Source organism: Diaphorina citri, unplaced genomic scaffold (assembly GCF_000475195.1).
Source record: "Diaphorina citri unplaced genomic scaffold, Diaci psyllid genome assembly version 1.1 scaffold37, whole genome shotgun sequence".
Lineage (NCBI taxonomy): Eukaryota > Metazoa > Arthropoda > Insecta > Hemiptera > Psyllidae > Diaphorina > Diaphorina citri.
The window spans coordinates 309,666-329,584 of record NW_007377474.1 but is presented as its reverse complement, the minus strand read 5'-3'; the positions used below and the strand labels follow the sequence as shown (position 1 = coordinate 329,584).

The 19,919-nt window shown below is 41.0% G+C and overlaps 1 protein-coding gene across 1 annotated transcript; it reads left to right on the top strand.

Annotated features, from left to right (window-relative positions):
* The first annotated feature begins 233 nt into the window (after positions 1-233).
* Positions 234-19,463, top strand: LOC103512657 (arfGAP with SH3 domain, ANK repeat and PH domain-containing protein). Its single transcript, XM_026825988.1, has 16 exons — positions 234-371; positions 748-916; positions 1,289-1,361; positions 2,074-2,222; positions 3,816-3,914; positions 5,841-5,996; positions 6,656-6,713; positions 7,043-7,289; positions 9,006-9,238; positions 10,501-10,723; positions 11,741-11,921; positions 12,609-12,792; positions 14,332-14,526; positions 15,070-15,147; positions 16,502-16,668; positions 18,999-19,463. The coding sequence occupies exons 2-16, from the start codon at positions 791-793 to the stop codon at positions 19,311-19,313; spliced, it is 2,484 nt and encodes an 827-aa protein (XP_026681789.1). The 5' UTR covers positions 234-371; positions 748-790; the 3' UTR covers positions 19,314-19,463.
* Positions 19,464-19,919: the final 456 nt, after the last annotated feature.

Sequence of the window (19,919 nt, the reverse complement as noted above, 5' to 3'; positions counted from 1 at the left end):
TGCCCATTGAAATTTTAATCTGTAATCACTTTTATTTTTTGTGTTTGTGAACCATGAATTTTCTTAAATATTTTCCCAAAACTAGAATGTCTAAATAATAACAATGGTGCAGTTTTCCTGATAGGAGTGTTTTCGTTTGTCTTGGTCTGGCAGTTAAAACAAAACTGCTTGAGTAGTGAAAGGTTTTCTTTGAATAGTGTTTATTTGAACACTTTCTACTCCACTGTGTTGACTGTGTACTGTGCCCATTGAAATTTTAATCTGTAATCACTTTTATTTTTGTGTTTGTGAACCATGAATTTTCTTAAATTAATATTTTCCCAAAACTAGAATGTCTAAATAATAACAATGGTGTAGTTTTCCTGATAAGAGTGTTTTCGGTGTTTATTTGAACACTTTCTACTCCACTGTGTACTGTGCCCATTGAAATTTTAATCTGTAATCACTTTTATTTTTGTGTTTGTGAACTATGAATTTTCTTAAATATTTTCCCAAAACTAGAATGTCTAAATAATAACAATGGTGTAGTTTTCCCGATAAGAGTGTTTTTGTTTGTCTTGGTCTGGCAAAATCACATCAATCACCATGCCAGGATTAATTGGTGTTAATGAGTTTGTCGAGGAAACACGAGAAGATTATAACTCACCCACCACTTCAACTTTTGTGTCTCGCATGCCACAATGTAGGAGGACTGTGGCCAGTTTGGAAGAGGTAATGTACACTTGACTCAAACACAGAGATGAGTAAGTGTTTTCGTTTGTCTTGGTCTGGCAAAATCACATCAATCACCATGCCAGGATTAATTGGTGTTAATGAGTTTGTCGAGGAAACTCGAGAAGATTATAACTCACCCACCACTTCAACTTTTGTGTCTCGGATGCCACAATGTAGGAGGACTGTGGCCAGTTTGGAAGAGGTAATGTACACTTGACTCAAACACAGAGATGAGTAATTCTTGATTCTACAGTGTTGTATTGTTGAACTTGTCATTCAATAAACTCACCCAAAAGGAAAATCTTTAAATGGAGAATAAGGACCTGAATGAGGACTTGAAATTTTAAATCAAGATACCAAGATCTTTCAATGATTTTTTTGTTCTTGCTCTATTTTCAGACTCTAGATTATGATGAGTAATTCTTGATTCTACAGTGTTGTATTGTTGAACTTGTCATTCAATAAACTCACCCAAAAGGAAAATCTTTAAATGGAGAATGAGGACTTGAAATTTTAAATCAAGATACCTAGATCTTTCAATGATTTTTTTTTTTTGTTCTTGCTCTATTTTCAGACTCTAGATTACGACAGGGATGGTGTAACAAAGATGAGGAAAGCTATCAAATCAATCCATAACTCAGGGAACTGTGAGTATCCTATACCTAAGTCCTATGCCAGCCACTCACACTTGGACTGTCTAACAGACCTATGTATTGTGTGTGGTGAAAAGATCTCAGACCATTGGTGTCTCAGATGGTCAGATCCAGGTCTCAAGCTTTTTCTTCAGCCACATTATGACTGTCTTGCAAGTTGTACTTAGGCATTATATTGAATTAGTTATTTGTTTTCATGACAAACTTATCCATTAACAAAATAAATTATTGTGATATGCAGTTTGCAAGGGTAATTCAATGAACTGTCATGCACTACGGCATTTATTATGAAGTGGAAAAATCTGTGTCAAATAGTTGCCAGATCCTATACCTAAGTCCTATGCCAGCCACTCACACTTGGACTGTCTAACAGACCTACGTATTGTGTGTGGTGAAAAGATCTCAGACCATTGGTGTCTCAGATGGTCTGACAGATCCAGGTCTCAAGCTTTTTCTTCAGCCACATTATGACTGTCTTCTTGCAAGTTGTAGGCATTATATTGAATTGATTATTTGTTTTCATGACAAACTTTCCATTAACAAAATAAATTATTTTGATATGCAGTTTGCAAGGGTAATTCAATGAACTGTCATGCACTACGGCATTTATTATGAAGCGGAAAAATCTGTGTCAAATAGTTGCCAGAGAGACTTACAAAACAAGAATGTAATATTATCTATAAATATATTTTTTTCTCCTTTGTAGCCCATGTCGACAATGAAATGTACTTCTCTCGTGTATTGGACAAACTTGGAGATTATGCTGTCAACAAAGATCAGGAACCCGATATTGGGGCAGCATTTCTCAAGTTTGCTGTTGTTACCAAGGAGTTGTCTGCCCTTATGAAAACCTTGGTAAGTTAGAGAGTTGATACTGTGTCTGAGGTTTCTCAACTAAATGGGATCCATCCTGTAGAAATCTTGGTAAGATTTGATTAGCCTAGTAATCAGGAGAGCATGGGTTCAAAAACTATATGCCACAGCCCATGTCGACAATGAAATGTACTTCTCTCGTGTATTGGACAAACTTGGAGATTATGCTGTCAACAAAGATCAGGAACCCGATATTGGGGCAGCATTTCTCAAGTTTGCTGTTGTTACCAAGGAGTTGTCTGCCCTTATGAAAACCTTGGTAAGTTAGAGAGTTGATACTGTGTCTGAGGTTTCTCAACTAAATGGGATCCATCCTGTAGAAATCTTGGTAAGATTTGATTAGCCTGGTAATCAGGAGAGCATGGGTTCAAAAACTATATGCCACTGAAGTAATATCATTTCTTTCATTGAAAAAATCAATCATTTTCTTCTAATTAAATTGATCCCCTATGCAAGATGAACTGTCCTGAACCCTAGACAAATGGAGTATAAATGGTTTCTCCAAATTAAATTGATCCCAAAAGTAAGGTAAAGCGTCCTGCGCCCTTGAAAAATGTAGTGTGCCTGAAGGCATTTGAGGTGTTCCAATTTACTCGAGCTCAAATTATTTATGTCTATTGTTCCCATTTTCCCAGGATTCGGGAGGGACTGCCCTACATTTGGCCATCACGAGGGAGATGAGCAACACATTTCATCTGGTAGACTTCCTCATACAAAACATGCCAGCTTCGGGACTCGACCGACAAACCTCGCCCTCACACGACAGGTAGGTAACCGTGGGTTCTTTTATTATGCTCATAAGTCGAGTTTGTTTTAGCACATGAGCAGAGCAGAATTTTACTAGTCTTGCAATTACACAACAGATATCCCATATAACAAAATTATGTGTATTTGTTTTACCTGTAAGTTATTATGGGTTTAATTTGATTGTAATCATATTAATATAGGTACCTTACCTTATCTCCATTGTGATTGGAAATCAAGCTAATTTTTGGCCTCGTCAACACTGCGCCTCCATGAATTTCTATCCAATGCTGCTTCCAAAGACACTTCTAGGCTTCTGATGTTTTTCTCTACTTGGTCGAACCATCTCAATCTTGGTCTTCATATTGATATCTTATTTTGAAAACTGATCCTTGTTTCAGCAACACGGCCCTGCACTTGTGCGCCCTCCTGGACAAAACGGAATGCATGAAACTTCTCCTGCGCAGCGGGGCTTCTCCTTCGATTCGCAATGCGCATGACAAAACGCCCCTGACCTTAGCGCAGGAACGGGGACATAGGGCGTGTGAAGAACTGCTGAGATCGGCCCTGGCAGGACAGAAGTCAAGGGGATTTGAACAGAGACAGAGATATTATGTGAATCTAATACACACATTGCCTGTGCACATGATTCAAACAATGACTCAATAATCTCAATATTCATGTCATGTGTTTCTTTAGAATTTAATACTTATCATTTAGTGGAAAAAAAACTTTCCCATACTAACTTCGTCTAGTATATTTATTATTTATCAATAATTAATTCCGCTGTGCACGTCTCGCTAATGTTTTATATCATCTCTCTTCCCACAGATGCAGAACATCAACAACATCGTCATGTTCCCCCTGGAGACATTGCTCAAGGGTGACCTCCGAGGGGTACGGGGCGACCTGAAGCGTCCCTTCGATAAGGCGTGGAAAGACTATGAGGCCAAGTACACTAAGATCGAGAAGGAGAAGAAAGCGCAGGCCAAAGAAGCAGGCCTGATACGAACCGACAGAAGTCTCTCTTTGAGCATGTGATTATCGACTGGAACCTGAGCAGTGGTGGACATGATGAGGTGTCCACGGACTTCTCGGATGATGAGACAGTGGTGGAGGATAGGGTAAGAGTTTCGTTTTTGGAGAACATTTAGTTTCATATATACTGTTGGAAAAAGACTGTCCGAAGACATCCTACATCGGATTGCAAACGCCCTTGCAGTAGTATCCATGGTAGGTATTAATGATAGTCCTTCTTCTGGATTTGCTTGTAAGATTTTTCAAGAGGATTGATAGCGGGAACTGTAAGATTAGAGGTCTAACTTACCGAAAGCGAATAGGGAAGGACAATAGGATAGGATAGGAGGAAGCCAGCCGTTCCGAGAAACAACCTTACATATCTAGGATAAAATTCAGCCCTGGCGGAAATCGAACCCGCGACTTGGCGCTTTTGCTAACAACCACGGATTACTGTATCCAAGCCCAACCTGTTGGGAATTTGACTTGAGATTTTGGCTGTGTATTAATTTATTTATTTGCTTCACACCTAAACTTCTGTTCTGCCGTGGAAGCCAGCAATGACATTGAAATATTGGGATGCGAGAGGAAAAATGGTCTAATGGTCAAAGATTCCGACATTTTGCAATTGAGATTTTGGCTGTGTATTAATTTATTTATTTGCTTCACACCTAAACTTCTGTTCTGCCGTGGAAGCCAGCAATGACATTGAAATACTGGGATGCGAGAGGAAAAATGGCCTAATGGTCAAAGATTCCGACATTTGCAGCATACTTCTATTACATACTTCTTTTCCCCCATCCGTGGCACAAGCTCTGCTTATTCGGATGGGTATACCATTTATAAAAGTCCAGTATGTTCTGAGTGTTTAATTGAAAAATAATAAATGGAAACTTTATAAATTAAAAATTAATTATTTGCTTCCTCTTCACAGAACGGGTGTGTAACTCCGGAACGGAAACAGTTACAAAACATGCCAGCTTCGGGACTCGACCGACAAACCTCGCCCTCACACGACAGGTAGGTAACCGTGGGTTCTTTTATTATGCTCATCAGTCGAGTTTGTTTTAGCACATGAGCAGAACAGAATTTTACTAGTCTTGCAATTACACAACAGATATCCCAATATCCCATATACCTAACAAAATTATGTGGATTTGTTTTACCTGTAAGTTATTATGGGTTTAATTTGATTTGACAAATGGAGTATAAATGGTTTCTCCCAAAAGCAAGGTAAACCGTCCTGCGCCCTTGGAAAATGTAGTGTGCCTGAAGGCATTTGAGGTGTTCCAATTTACTCGGCCTCAAATTATTTATGTCTATTGTTCCCATTTTCTCAGGATTCGGGAGGGACTGCCCTACATCTGGCCATCACGAGGGAGATGAGCAACACATTTCATCTGGTAGACTTCCTCATACAAAACATGCCAGGTTCGGGACTCGACCGACAAACCTCGCCCTCACACGACAGGTAGGTAACCGTGGGTTCTTTTACTATGCTCATAGTCTTGCAATTACACAACAGATATCCCATATAACAAAATTATGTGGATTTGTTTTACCTGTAAGTTATTATGGGTTTAATTTGATCGTAATCATATTGATATACCTTACCTTATCTCCATTGTGATTGGAAACCAAGCTAATTTTTGGCCTCGTCAACAATGCGCCTCCATGAATTTCTATCCAATGCTGCTTCCAAAGACACTTCTAGGCTTCTGATGTTTTTCTCTACTTGGTCGAACCATCTCAATCTTGGCCTTCCTGTTCCCCCTGGAGACATTGCTCAAGGGTGACCTCCGAGGGGTACGGGGCGACCTGAAGCGTCCCTTCGATAAGGCGTGGAAAGACTACGAAGCCAAGTACACTAAGATCGAGAAGGAGAAGAAAGCGCAGGCCAAAGAAGCAGGCCTGATACGAACTGAGGTGAAACCCGCCGAGATAGCCGATGAATTGGATAAGGAAAGGAAAATGTTTCAACTCCATATGTGTGAGGTAAGAGCTCCAAGGCTGAAAGCGATTTTACGATTAGCACTTCATATTTCGCAATATGACGTTTTCCTTCTGGTTCATTACGTCTTTTGCTAAGTTTACCGTCTGCGACAACACGATTATAAATAGGGAGAACAGCTAATCCTAACCAGCCTAGCTTGCTGGCAGTTTTTCAAAGGGGTCTCTTTGCTTTAGTGAACAAGCCCAAGTCCTCACGATGGTTGACTGCAGTTTAGGACGAGCCAATTAAACATAGAGACTATCACCCCGGTGTATGGCTGTTGCAAAAAGATATCTTTTCTTTTTCATGCCATCACCATTCAGCGAAAGCTAAAGCCGCTAAAACACCAACACGTGCTGCTGGCTATTTCGGAATGTACTCAGTCGCGTGAGGATAATAAAATTGTTGAGGAGCTGGTTTGAATCAAAGAAGAAAGAGATAAAAGCTGGGATGTATACATTTAGCATTTAAGTTAAAAGGACTAAAGAAAAATCAGATTTGTCTGAATAGAATAACGAAAGATCGAGGAACAGTAATAAAACAATTCTTGCGGCACGCAGATGTAAACAAATGTTTGTTTACTCTACGCACTTGACGCCATCTTGTTTTCTGACATCATCACTGAAGGGGTCTATAAAGCTATCTGTGCTAACGTTCAAAGAGGTTGAGAAAGCTGAACAGTGAAAAAGTGAAGCCTAAAAATGGTGATCCTTGCGCTCGTAGGCGACCTACTATTGGGAGTCCTGGGACTACATGTTGAAACTTAATTTTAATGCGATTTTTTATGATTTCATGTCCCTGAGCTTACGAAAAAGTCAACAGTAACTTCAACATTGAAATGAGACAAAAGATTTGGCGTGACCCTGTAAAGTTGTAAACGCGACCTTAAATTAGTCTGAGCTCTAAACGGAAGTTCAAAATATTTCCGCTAGAGTGTAGAAGTTTACGGACAGCTGCTGCAGTGTTTTCTTTTCCTCCACTTCTTCTCCTGCAAATCTGCACCTTTTGGAGCAGCTGTCACTGGATTAATGGATTTCGTGGATTAGAGGGTTAGGAGTTCAGCTCTCACTCTTCTCTGGATTTGTCTCGGTTGATCTCTCCACCCACTTGCTCAAAAAGTCCGAGGGTAAAATGCGGCGTGTGTGGCAAAAGCGGAAGTGTTGCGTTCAGGCGGATGGGTTCCTGGATATTTGTCACGGGGATGAAACCAAGCCACCCACCCGAGTCAATTTACTCACGTGCCAAATCAAACCGGTTCCCGATGATAAGCGATGCTTTGACCTGGTGTCGTGTAAGTATTACTTGCTGGATTATTTTTGGCGCTTCAACCAAAAATAATCCTTGTTCTGGCAGGATAAACAAGGATTATTTTTGGTATTTCCACTGGAACATGAAATAAGTAGGTAGTATTTTGTCTGCATATAACTTGGAAATTTTTAGTCCTCCTTATTCCTAATGTATCATATAATCCCCAATCTAATAGGAAACAAGAGTTTTTATCGTTCTTTAGGGGAATACGTCCTAAATTTTTCTCCTGCCCTCCCTTCTGCAGAAGATGATTAAAAAAAAAAAAAAATGGCTGTATGTTCTAGATTTGAACTATCGAAAAGAACTAAAACTGTTTTAATCAAAGCTAAGAGGAAACAAGAGGTTTTACCGTTCTTTACGGGAATACGTCCCAATTTTTTCTCCTGCCCTCCCCTCTGCAGAAGCTGATTTACATTTTTAAAAAAAATCGCTGTCTTTTCTAGATTAGAACTATCGGAAAGAACTAACACTGTTCTAATTTCCCCCCTACTTAAAACTTAAAATTCAAACTTTTTAAAACACAATTGTAAAAGAAATATTGACACATGACCTCCTTGTTCCACTGTTCATTCCATACTCCGAAAAGAACTAAAACTGTTTTAATTTTCCCCTCTGCAGACAATCGCACGTACCTACGGTACTAATTCATCCATATTTCTGCTTTCCTCAACAGCCCTACTTCTACTGTCCTCTGGAGCAGCAGCCAGCGAGCGGTGAGGGAAGGGGTGGTACATTCCCCCCTCCTTCCTCCTCTCCCCTCAACCCATCCTCTCTTCGAGCCTGGTTATGAACGGAGTAACTAAACCAAACCTTATTTCTAATTCATGATACAGGTGCTAGTCTCAATCCAGTCATCACTTATCCTAGTGCCTGAGCCTTATTTCAATATGAGCGGAGTAACTAAACCAAACCTTATTTCTAATTCATGATACAGGTGCTAGTCTCAATCCAGTCACTTATCCTAGTGCCTGAGCCTTATTTCAATGAGCCTGGTTATGAGCGGAGTAGAGGTACAGTACAAGGGACTCAGAGTTCACGCGAGTACAATGCTAACATAGCGCAGGCTACGGTCAAGTGGGCCATGCTGGAGCAGATCAGAAACCCAACGCCTTGCTTCAAAGATGTAAGTTTATACTGTTTTTTATTTTCGTAGCGATTAATCATTGTACTTACGAGTCTGTGTCTTAGCATATCCATACTACCCATAATGTAGCATGACCCTCATATAGCGCAGGCTACGGTCAAGTGGGCCATGCTGGAGCAGATCAGAAACCCAACGCCTTGCTTCAAAGATGTAAGTTTATACTGTTTTTATTTTCGTAGCGATGAATCATTGGACTTACGAGTCTGTGTCTTAGCATATCCATACTACCCATAATGTAGCATGACCCTCATATCAGATGGGCGAGAAGAGACACAGTACTTCCCAACTTACCATTTAACTGCTAGGTCGACGCGAGAACACCAGAAAGTAAACTGTTTGATGATTAACAATCGAAATACGAGTGCACTTTTTTTGTCGATGATGGGCATCGAACCCGAGAATTTCTACATGGTAGGCGAGCACGTTACCACTGAACTACTTGTGTCCTTAGTTTCCCTAGTATCCTTCTTCCCTAGCCTTCTCCTATTTAAATAGGGTCGGTGTTTTTTACTTTCCTTATCCTACAGGAAGGAAAGTAATGTAATCGGGTCAAATTTTTTCGCACGTACCACTTCCAAGCGGAAGATGATTCGGATCAGAAGGCGTGGCTCTCTGTTCTCGTCAATTGCAAGGAATCTGCCCTACTGCGAGCATTTGATGACTCCGGTAAAGCAGGAGGAGGCAACAACAACAATACCAACCCGTCTCTACTGGAGCTCCAACAGACGATAATCAAGCATTTGACACGGCTCCCTGGCAATGATAGGTGCTGTGATTGTAACTCCACTAATGGTGAGTTTACTAGAACATTAACAGTTCTTACTAGAACATTAACAGTCCTAAGCGTATAAATTAATGGGTGTCCAAACATAGTTGATTGACGAGGTGAATATATGTTGTCGAGGCAGTGTGGACGGTTTGGTCGACAATTGATCGATGGTCGGTCGACCAAGTGTGGACACACCTCTAAGAATACAGAGTATTGCAATTAAGTATAAAATAGTACCTACTCTGTTTCAGAAGTACCTACCTATTCAGTATTAATAAGAAAATAGACCAAAAATAAAAATAAAACTCTCACTTAATGATACCAAAGTAAAACTCCTCTGAAAGCAGAAGAGTACAAACAGGGAATCGAACCCTGAGCTCCTATTGGGAGTCGAACCCAAGCAATTGGAAACTTATCTCTAGTTGGGAGTTGAACCCAAACAATTGAAACTTAACTCTAATTGGGAGTCCAGGAGGAGGCAACAACAACAATACCAACCCGTCTCTACTGGAGCTCCAACAGACGATAATCAAGCATTTGACACGGCTCCCTGGCAACGATAGGTGCTGTGATTGTAACTCCACTAATGGTGAGTCACTGGGGGCGTTTTACTAGAACATTAACAGTTCTAAGCGTAAAAATTAATGGGTGTCCAAACATAGTTGATTGACGAGGTGAATATATGTTGTCGAGGCAGTGTGGACGGTTTGGTCGACAATCGATCGATGGCCGGTCGACCAAGTGTGGACACACCTTTAAGAATGCGGATAAATCAAGAACAGGCTTACCCCATTAAGTGTTGTAATCAAGCATTTGACACGGCTCCCTGGCAATGATAGGTGCTGTGATTGTAACTCCACTAATGGTGAGTTTACTAGAACATTAACAGTCCTAAGCGTATAAATTAATGGGTGTCCAAACATAGTTAATTGACGAGGTGAATATAATTATGTTGTCGAGGCAGTGTGGACGGTTTGGTCGACAAATGATCGATGGCCGGTCGACCAAGTGTGGACACACCTTTAAGAATACGGATAAATCAAGAACAGGCTTACTTACACCCCATTAAGTGTTAGACTAAAATCTAGCAACATTGAACGGAAATTCTTTTACTATTGAGATACAGTCTAAATAAATATCAGTTTACATACAGTTTGAAATGTTTTACAATAATATTACTGTTTTGTGAACATTGCATCAACCTCTGACTGACCTTACTCACTAACGACTTACTTCACTCACTAACTATGGTTGCATTTTCAAACTCGAATTCTTCGTTTCTCAGACGCTACCTGGCTATGTACAAACTTCGGCGTGGTCGTATGCATTGAATGTTCCGGAATACATCGCGACCTCGGAGTGCACATTTCTCGCATCCAATCCCTCACTCTGGACAACATAGGCACCTCTCAGCTCATCATAGCGAGACATATGAGCAATCCTGGGTTCAACGAAGTCATGGAAGCCAAGCTCAACATTGCTAACAAACCCAATGCTTCGAGTACCATGTAAGTAGCCTAATACTAACTATTTGAGCTTCAATGTTTTGGTCCTACGAACCGGATATTTTCAATCTCGGTTCTTCGGGTAGTATATAAAATTATGGTCCTTTGGGCTGGATATACAATGACATATTGAATTCTGGTCCTTCAGGCCAGATATACATAATAATACGGATAAATCAAGAACAGGCTTACTTACACCCCATTAAGTGTTAGACTAAAATCTAGCAACATTGAACGGAAATTCTTTTACTATTGAGATACAGTCTAAATAAATATCAGTTTACATACAGTTTGAAATGTTTTACAATAATATTACTGTTTTGTGAACATTGCATCAACCTCTGACTGACCTTACTCACTAACGACTGACTTCACTCACTAACTATGGTTGCATTTTCAAACTCGAATTCTTCGTTTCTCAGACGCTACCTGGCTATGTACAAACTTCGGCGTGGTCGTATGCATTGAATGTTCCGGAATACATCGCGACCTCGGAGTGCACATTTCTCGCATCCAATCCCTCACTCTGGACAACATAGGCACCTCTCAGCTCATCATAGCGAGACATATGAGTAATCCTGGGTTCAACGAAGTCATGGAAGCCAAGCTCAACATTGCTAACAAACCCAATGCTTCGAGTACCATGTAAGTAGCCTAATACTAACTATTTGAGCTTCATTATTTTGGTCCTACGAACCGGATATTTTCAATTTCGGTTCTTCGGGTAGTATATAAAATTATGGTCCTTTGGGCTGGATATACATATTGAATTTTGGTCCTTCAGGCCGGATATATTAGATTCTGGTCCTTCGGGCCGGATATATTAAATTTTGGTCCTTCGGGCCGGATTTATTTAATTTTGGTCCTTCAGGCCAGATATATTAACTTTTGAAAGCAACCTCCGTGGCCGAGTGGGTATCACACTAGGCTTGCACTCCGGAGGTCCCGAGTTGGATTTCCGGCGGTGTCGAAGTTTGTTCTCTTTTTTAACCTCTAATATGTTTTTTTCCCCCATCCCAGGGAGGAGAGATGCGAGTACATCCGGGCCAAATATGTGGAGAAAAAGTACGTGGTTCGAACCTGCCAGGATGAGAAAGATTTGCTGAGTGACCTTGAACACGCCGTCAATAACAAGGATCTGTATCATTTGCTGCAGGTGTGGGGAGAGGGGGGCGATCTGAGTGCACCCCTACCCAACTCGGTAAGTAAGGGAGGCTTTTCTTAACAAGTTAGAGTACACCTATAGATGTACCACAATTGATATACGAGTATGTAGAGTTTCAAGCTTTTTCTTCAGCCACATTATGACTGTCTTCTTGCAAGTTGTAGGCATTATATTGAATTGATTATTTGTTTTCATGACAAACTTATCCATTAACAAAATAAATAAATTATTGTGATATGCAGTTTGCAAGGGTAATTCAATGAACTGTCATGCACTACGGCATTTATTATGAAGCGGAAAAATCTGTGTCAAATAGTTGCCAGAGAGACTTACAAAACAAGAATCTAATATTATCTAAAAATGTATTTTTTTCTCCTTTGTAGCCCATGTTGCTTACTTACACCCCATTAAGTGTTAGACTAAAATCTAGCAACATTGAACGGAAATTCTTTTACTATTGAGATACAGTCTAAATAAATCAATTTACATGCAGTTTGAAAGGTTATACAATAATATTACTGTTTTGTGAACATTGCATCAACCTCTGACTGGCCTTACCCACTAACGACAGCATACTTCTTTTCCCCCATCCGTGGCACAAGCTCTGCTTATTCGGATGGGTATACCATTTATAAAAGTCCAGTATGTTCTGAGTGTTTTATTGAAAAATAATAAATGGAAACTTTATAAATTGAAAATTAATTATTTGCTTCCTCTTCACAGAACGGGTGTGTAACTCCGGAACGGAAACAGCTCACCTCTCACTCGCGTCCGTCCTCATACACGGAATCTCCACGCTCCCGGTCCTCAACCTGTGAGTCCAACTCTAAATCCAATAGTTACCGTCAGATGCCGCCACCTTCTTCTTCTGTGTCTGCTCCTTCTTCTGCCAAGAAATTAACGTCAGGTAAGTGTTAAATGTTCCTTGGTTCTGTTTTATATGCAGGTACCTATGGATATCCTTTGAAAAATAAAACCTCCATACGATAAATATAGTGTGTCCTTAATTTCACCATAAATGACAAACAATTCGATTACCAATCCTCATGGGTTATTTTAAGCAACATTGAGCGTGATTGGTATCCAGATAAGTGATTATCTTTTCAATCGCGATTTGTTGGCTTTTCTCGGTCCCACTCAGGCTGAGGTTAATGTAACTGGGCGGATATTTTGTCGCCAAACACTCCCATCAAATAAACTAGGAGATTATTTTGCTTATTAGATTTTGGACCCTATCGGGCCATTGCTTCATCAGGAGTGCCGATGGGCTATCATTATATAGTCCTTTATTTGTGTGGGCCTAGACTGGATCATCGGGTGAAAGTTAAGCATGGGAGGTCGATTCGCTTTGTGAGGGTTTGTGACGCCAACTAGCCAAGGCACGCTGGGGGTTTGAGAGTTTGGGAGGGATGACTAGGGATTGAAATATAGTAGAGTTTATTTTGAGTTTCTTTCACCGACAGATTTAAGAGAAATAAAAATCAAACTCTGTGTCTGCTCCTTCTTCTGCCAAGAAATTAACGTCAGGTAAGTGTTAAATGTTCCTTGGTTCTGTTTTATATGCAGGTACCTATGTATATCCTTTGAAAAATAAAACCTCCATACGATAAATATAGTGTGTCCTTAATTTCACCATAAATCACAAACGATTCGATTACCAATCCTTAAAGCTCTGTGAGGCAGAGACTATTGAATGCATAAGGAAACTAGCTAGCGTGCAGCGGCGGTAGCATGTTGAATGCATCAGTCCCCCTATAGAGATCACTGCACCAGATCACTCATGGGTTATTTTAAGCAACATTGCCTAAATCCAATAGTTACCGTCAGATGCCGCCACCTTCTTCTTCTGTGTCTGCTCCTTCTTCTGCCAAGAAATTAACGTCAGGTAAGTGGTAAATGTTCCTTGGTTCTGTTTTATATGCAGGTACCTATATCCTTTGAAAAATAAAACCTGCATTCGATAAATATAGTGTGTCCTTGATTTCACCATAAATCACAAACGATTCGATTACCAATCCTTAGAGCTCTGTGAGGCGAAGACTATTGAATGCTTAAGGACACTAGCTAGCGTGCAGCGGTGGTAGCACGTTGAATGCATCAGTTCCCATATAGATCACTGCACCAGATCCCTCATGGGTTATTTTAAGCATTGCGTTATTGGGTTATTGCGCGTGATTGGTATCCAGATAAGTGATTATCTTTTCAATTGCGATTTGTTGGCTTTTCTCGGTCCCACTCAGGCTGAGGTTAATGTAACTGGGCGAATATTTTGTCGCCAAACACCCCCATCAAATAAACTAGGAGATTATTTTGCTTATTAGATTTTGGACCCTATCGGGCCATTGCTTCATTAGGAGTGCCGATGGGCTATCATTATCATTATATAGTCCTTTTTTTGAGTGGGCCCTACAGTTCACTGAACCACCAATGTTCTCTGTTGTCGCAGGTTCTTCAAGTCTCAGTATAAGCGGTCTAGGTACGCTGAAGAAGCGTACGGCTCCCCTTCCTCCCCAATATAACAGCTATGGTACTCTACCTGGTAACCACCACGCCCGATCTCCCTCCGACCCGCATGGCTACCATACGATGAACGTACACAAGAGATCCCCGTCCAGTGATTCAACCAAAGCCATACACCTGGGTGAGTACTTTGAACGTCTTCTATTTACCATACGATGAACGTACACAAGAGATCCCCGTCCAATGATTCAACCAAAGCCATACACCTGGGTGAGTACTTTGAACGTCTTCTATTCAGAACTGGGAAAGTAACAAACTGACTTTTTATGGCCTTTCTTGCTTAGTGCACCTTGGAAGACCTTGTGGCTACAAATGAAGAAGCAGTCAAGCAGTGAAAACATCAACATTGTGGCATTGTATCTGAGGTGGTTCCAGACTGGGAAAGTAAGTAGTAAGTACCCAGTCTGAGTGAGGCCGGGAAATGCAAGCAGCACGCAATTCCCTAGATGGTCACCCATCCCGATACTAACCACACGCAACGTCACTTATTTTCAGTGGTCCATGGAGAACTGGTGCATTAAACGTGCTACTCCGCGCGGCTGGCTTTATCTTTCTTTTAAAGACAAGAGAAAGTTACTTCACAAAGTTACCAAGGCGTCCACCAAGAAGATAAGAGAGGGCTTTGTATATCTGGTATTAATTTAATGTGATGTTCCATTTTCAGCCGGTGCCAAACTAGTCATACCCCCTGGTGAAATTCCTACCCTCAAACCCACTGGTGCTTCCTCTCTGGATAAGTCAGGTGAGTTCAGAGTTCGGTTGCCGAAAATGTCCACTGTGAGTTTAGAGATCGATTTCCGAAAATTTCCACTTTCAAACTATGCTATTCTTGCAGAGATTTCAACACTCGTTGACCCATTAGCATAGGAGCTATTTGTAATAATCTAATAAGGTATACTTCAAAATCGTGAATGCAGAACTTGTTACTCCAGACGCTCACCCGTCTGGATTCCAGCCATGGACAAGGATGCTCAAGTTGAGTGGTTCTTGAACATTTGATGTGGTTCCAGACTGGGAAAGTAAGTAGTAAGTACCCAGTCTGAGTGAGGCCGGGAAATGCAAGCAGCACCCAATTCCCTAGATGGTCACCCATCCCGATACTAACCACACGCAACGTCACTTATTTTCAGTGGTCCATTGAGAACTGGTGCATTAAACGTGCTACTCCGCGCGGCTGGCTTTATCTTTCTTTTAAAGACAAGAGAGAGTTACTTCACAAAGTTACCAAGGCGTCCACCAAGAAGATAAGAGAGGGCTTTGTATTGTCCATTGAGAACTGGTGCATTAAACGTGCTACTCCGCGCGGCTGGCTTTATCTTTCTTTTAAAGACAAGAGAAAGTTACTTCACAAAATTACCAAGGCGTCCACCAAGAAGATAAGAGAGGGCTTTGTATTTCTGGTATTAATTTAAAGTGATGATCCATTTTCAGCCGGTGCCAAACTAGTCATACCCCCTGGTGAAATTCCTACCCTCAAACCCACTGGTGCTTCCTCTCTGGATAAGTCAGGTGAGTTCAGAGTTCGGTTGCCGAAAATGTCCACTGTGAGTTTAGAGTTCGATTTCCGAAAATTTCCACTTTCAAACTATGCTATTCTTGCGGAGATTTCAACACTCGTTGACCCATTAGCATAGGAGCTATTTGTAATGATCTAATAAGGTATACTTCAAAATCGTGAGTGCAGAACTTGTTGTTCCAGACGCTGCCGAAAATGTCCACTGTGAGTTTAGAGTTCGATTTCCGAAAATTTCCACTTTCAAACTATGCTATTCTTGCGGAGATTTCAACACTTGTTGACCCATTTGCATAGGAGCTATTTGTAATGATCTAATAAGGTATACTTCAAAATCGTGAGTGCAGAACTTGTTGCTCCAGACGGTCACCCGTCTGTGACCGTCTGGATTCCATGGACAAGGATGCTCAAGTTGAGTGGTTCTTGAACATTTTGATGTTTATGGAAACAAGCAGACTTTAACACAGAGTCTAAACCCTATAATACTTAACTGATTTATCCTTGTGAAAGAAAGCGAAAAAGAGACTGTTGATTTATATATACAATACAACGTTTTCTATAACTAAGTTTTCTCGTGTCCCAGGTAATATCAAGAGACCCCAGGGCCCCCCACCCCCCGCTCCCGCCCAGAGTAGAATCAGCAATGGTCAGCCCAGTGATGCATACAGGGTGTCCAGTGAAAGTCTTTCATCTCTCGCCTCGGAGACAGAGGCTCATCAGTTGAGCAACCCTGTACCTCCTCCTAGGAAGGTGAGTGATACAACTGATGCATCCTGTATATTTTTCTTTCTTTTTTCAGCATTGAAAAAAATGGTCCTTCGGCCGGATATTCTATATTTTGGTCCTTCAGGCCAGATATCCTATATTTTGGTCCTTCCGGCCGGATATCCTATATTTTGGTCCTTCTGGCCGGATATCCTATATTTTGTCCTTCCGGCCGGATATTCTATATTTTGGTCCTTCCGGCCGGATATCCTATATTTTGGTCCTTCCGGCCGGATATCCTATATTTTGTCCTTCCGGCCGGATATCCTATATTTTGGTCCTTCAGGCCTGATATCCTATATTTTGATCCTCCAGGCCGGACATACTATATTTTGATCCTTCAGGCCGGATATCCAATGTTTTGATCCTTCAGGCCGGATATCCAATGTTTTGGTCCTTCAGGCCGGATATCCAATGTTTTGGTCCTTCAGGCCGGATAAAAAATTTGATCCTTCAGACCGGATTTCCTATGTTTTGCTTCTTTGAGCCTCTATTGAGCAAGTTATTCATAAATTATTAACCGTACCTACTGATCAAAAAGTACATGACATTGTAGGGAAATATTGGGATGCGAGAGGAAAAATGGCCTAATGGTCAAAGATCCCGACATTTGCAACATACATACATACATATTAAATTTTGGTCCTTCAGGCCGGATGAATTAAATTTTGGTCCTTCAGGCCGGATATATTAAATTCTGGTCCTTCGGGCGGAATATATTAAATTCTGGTCCTTCGGGCGGAATATATTAAATTCTGGTCCTTCGGGCCGAATGTATTTAATTTTGGTCCTTCAGGCCAGATATATTAACTTTTGAAAGCAACCTCCGTGGCCGAGTGGGTATCACACTAGGCTTGCACTCCGGAGGTCCCGAGTTGGATTTCCGGCGGTGTCGAAGTTTGTTCGGCTCTTTTTTAACCTCTAATATGTTTTTTCCTTTATTTTCCCATCCCAGGGAGGAGAGATGCGAGTACATCCGGGCCAAATATGTGGAGAAGAAGTACGTGGTTCGAACCTGCCAGGATGAGAAGGATTTGCTGAGTGACCTTGAACACGCCGTCAATAACAAGGATCTGTATCATTTGCTGCAGGTGTGGGGAGAGGGGGGCGATCTGAGTGCACCCCTACCCAACTCGGTAAGTAAGGGAAGCTTTTCTTAACAAGTTAGAGTACACCTATAGATGTACCACAATTGATATAGAGTTTTTTTCTGAAAAAAGTAATATCATTTCTTTCATTGAAAAAATCAATCATTTTCTTCTAATTAAATTGATCCCCTATGCAAGATGAACTGTCCTGAACCCTTGACAAATGGAGTATAAATGGTTTCTTCAAATTAAATTGATCCCAAAAATAAGGTAAACCGTCCTGCGCCCTTGAAAAATGTAGTGTGCCTGAAGGCATTTGAGGTGTTCCAATTTACTCGGGCTCAAATTATTTATGTCTATTGTTCCCATTTTTCCAGGATTCGGGAGGGACTGCCCTACATTTGGCCATCACGAGGGAGATGAGCAACACATTTCATCTGGTAGACTTCCTCATACAAAACATGCCAGCTTCGGGACTCGACCGACAAACCTCGCCCTCACACGACAGGTAGGTAACCGTGGGTTCTTTTATTATGCTCATAAGTCGAGTTTGTTTTAGCACATTTTTTTTTTTTTTTTTTTTTTTTTTTTTAACGAGTCTAAGGTTTCTATTTCTAGTGATGAGAATTTTACCCTCCAATCGGCGACAAGCTACCCGCCTACTCACATTAACCTTACCCAGCCTGAATCATTCGCTATTTAACCATGGCTTCCTCTAACAGAGCTACTTTTGGTTTCTATGTCTCGCTTCCATCCACTTTTGTAACACAAATCCGGATTGAAAAGTTGTCATAATTTGCAATTAGATTACTGGGAAGAGAATTAAGTTCTAAAATACGTTTGATGACTTTGTGCCAAGTTGTGAGATTTCCGACAAACCCTTGATAATGGTTTTGGGGTTTTATTTTTTGATTAAGAAGTTTTTTTCGATTGATCACAGCTTTGTGAGCAAAATACTAGCTTTAGCTGTTGATTTGTTTATTGTATCCTTTATTTAATGTTTTGTTATACTCATTAAATTTTTCTCTTGTGTGTACCTAGTTATTAGATATTTTCTTGTCTCTTCCAAAATCTCTAGTTTTGAATACCGTAAATATGTACCGGTGATAAAATGTCTTTAACATGCCTCTTTCAATTTCAATGTGCCCACAATCTTAAAGTGTACTCCTAGGTGTCTCCACCTGCACTACGGTACTAATTCATCCATATTTCTGCTTTCCTCAACAGCCCTACTTCTACTGTCCTCTGGAGCAGCAGCCAGCGAGCGGTGAGGGGAGGGGTGGTACATTCCCCCCTCCTTCCTCCTCTCCCCTCAACCCCTCCTCTCTTCCGAGATGTCGGGCTCTGTACGACTGTTCTGCAGATAACGAAGACGAGTTATCCTTCAAGGAGGGAGACATCCTGTGTGTCCTAAGTAGCTGTCCGGATGATGATAACTGGATGGAGGGGATGCTCGAGGCAGATCCGAACAGTAGGGGAATGTTCCCGATTAGTTTCGTGCAGATGTTGCCCACGCAGACTGGATCATCGGGTGAAAGTTAAGCATGGGAGGTCGATTCGCTTTGTGAGGGTTTGTGACGCCAACTAGCCAAGGCACGCTGGGGTTTTGAGAGTTTGCGAGGGATGACTAGGGATTGAAATATAGTAGAGTTTATTTTGAGTTTCTTTCACCAACAACAGATTTAAGAGAAATAAAAATCAAACCCCTCTCAATTTCACTCCATATTTTGCCATCTTTGTAAGCTTAATCCAAAGATTAACAAACCTAATCCATCAGAACTCAGTGTTTTGCTCATAGAATTGAGATTCTGACCCGAAGTCATTGTGGACAGAATGTCCTCTAGAGCAGTGTTTCTTAATTGGTGTTCCGCGGAACCTAGGGGTTCCGCGAGCTGACGGCAAGGGTTCCGCGAGATATTTTGAAAAATCATACACTAGATAAAATGCAGTTTCAAAACGACCATCTTAGACTAGGTACATATTTATTTCATCTTACACAGCTTTTTTTAGAGGTTTGATAGAGGGAACTGTAACATCTAAGGTCTTATGGTCCCGAAATCGAAGAGAGAAGAATGACAGGATAGGAGGAAAGCCAGACGTTCCGAGAACAAACTTTATCTATTTAGGATAAAATTCGCCCCGGGGGAA

Bases quoted from the DNA above. Each gene is read 5' to 3' on its own strand.
- LOC103512657 (XM_026825988.1), top strand. From the start codon at position 791: ATGCCAGGATTAATTGGTGTTAATGAGTTTGTCGAGGAAACTCGAGAA. The intron at 917-1,288 runs GTAATGTACACT...CTCTATTTTCAG, and splicing joins CTGTGGCCAGTTTGGAAGAG to ACTCTAGATTACGACAGGGA. The intron at 11,922-12,608 runs GTAAGTAAGGGA...TCCTCTTCACAG, and splicing joins GTGCACCCCTACCCAACTCG to AACGGGTGTGTAACTCCGGA.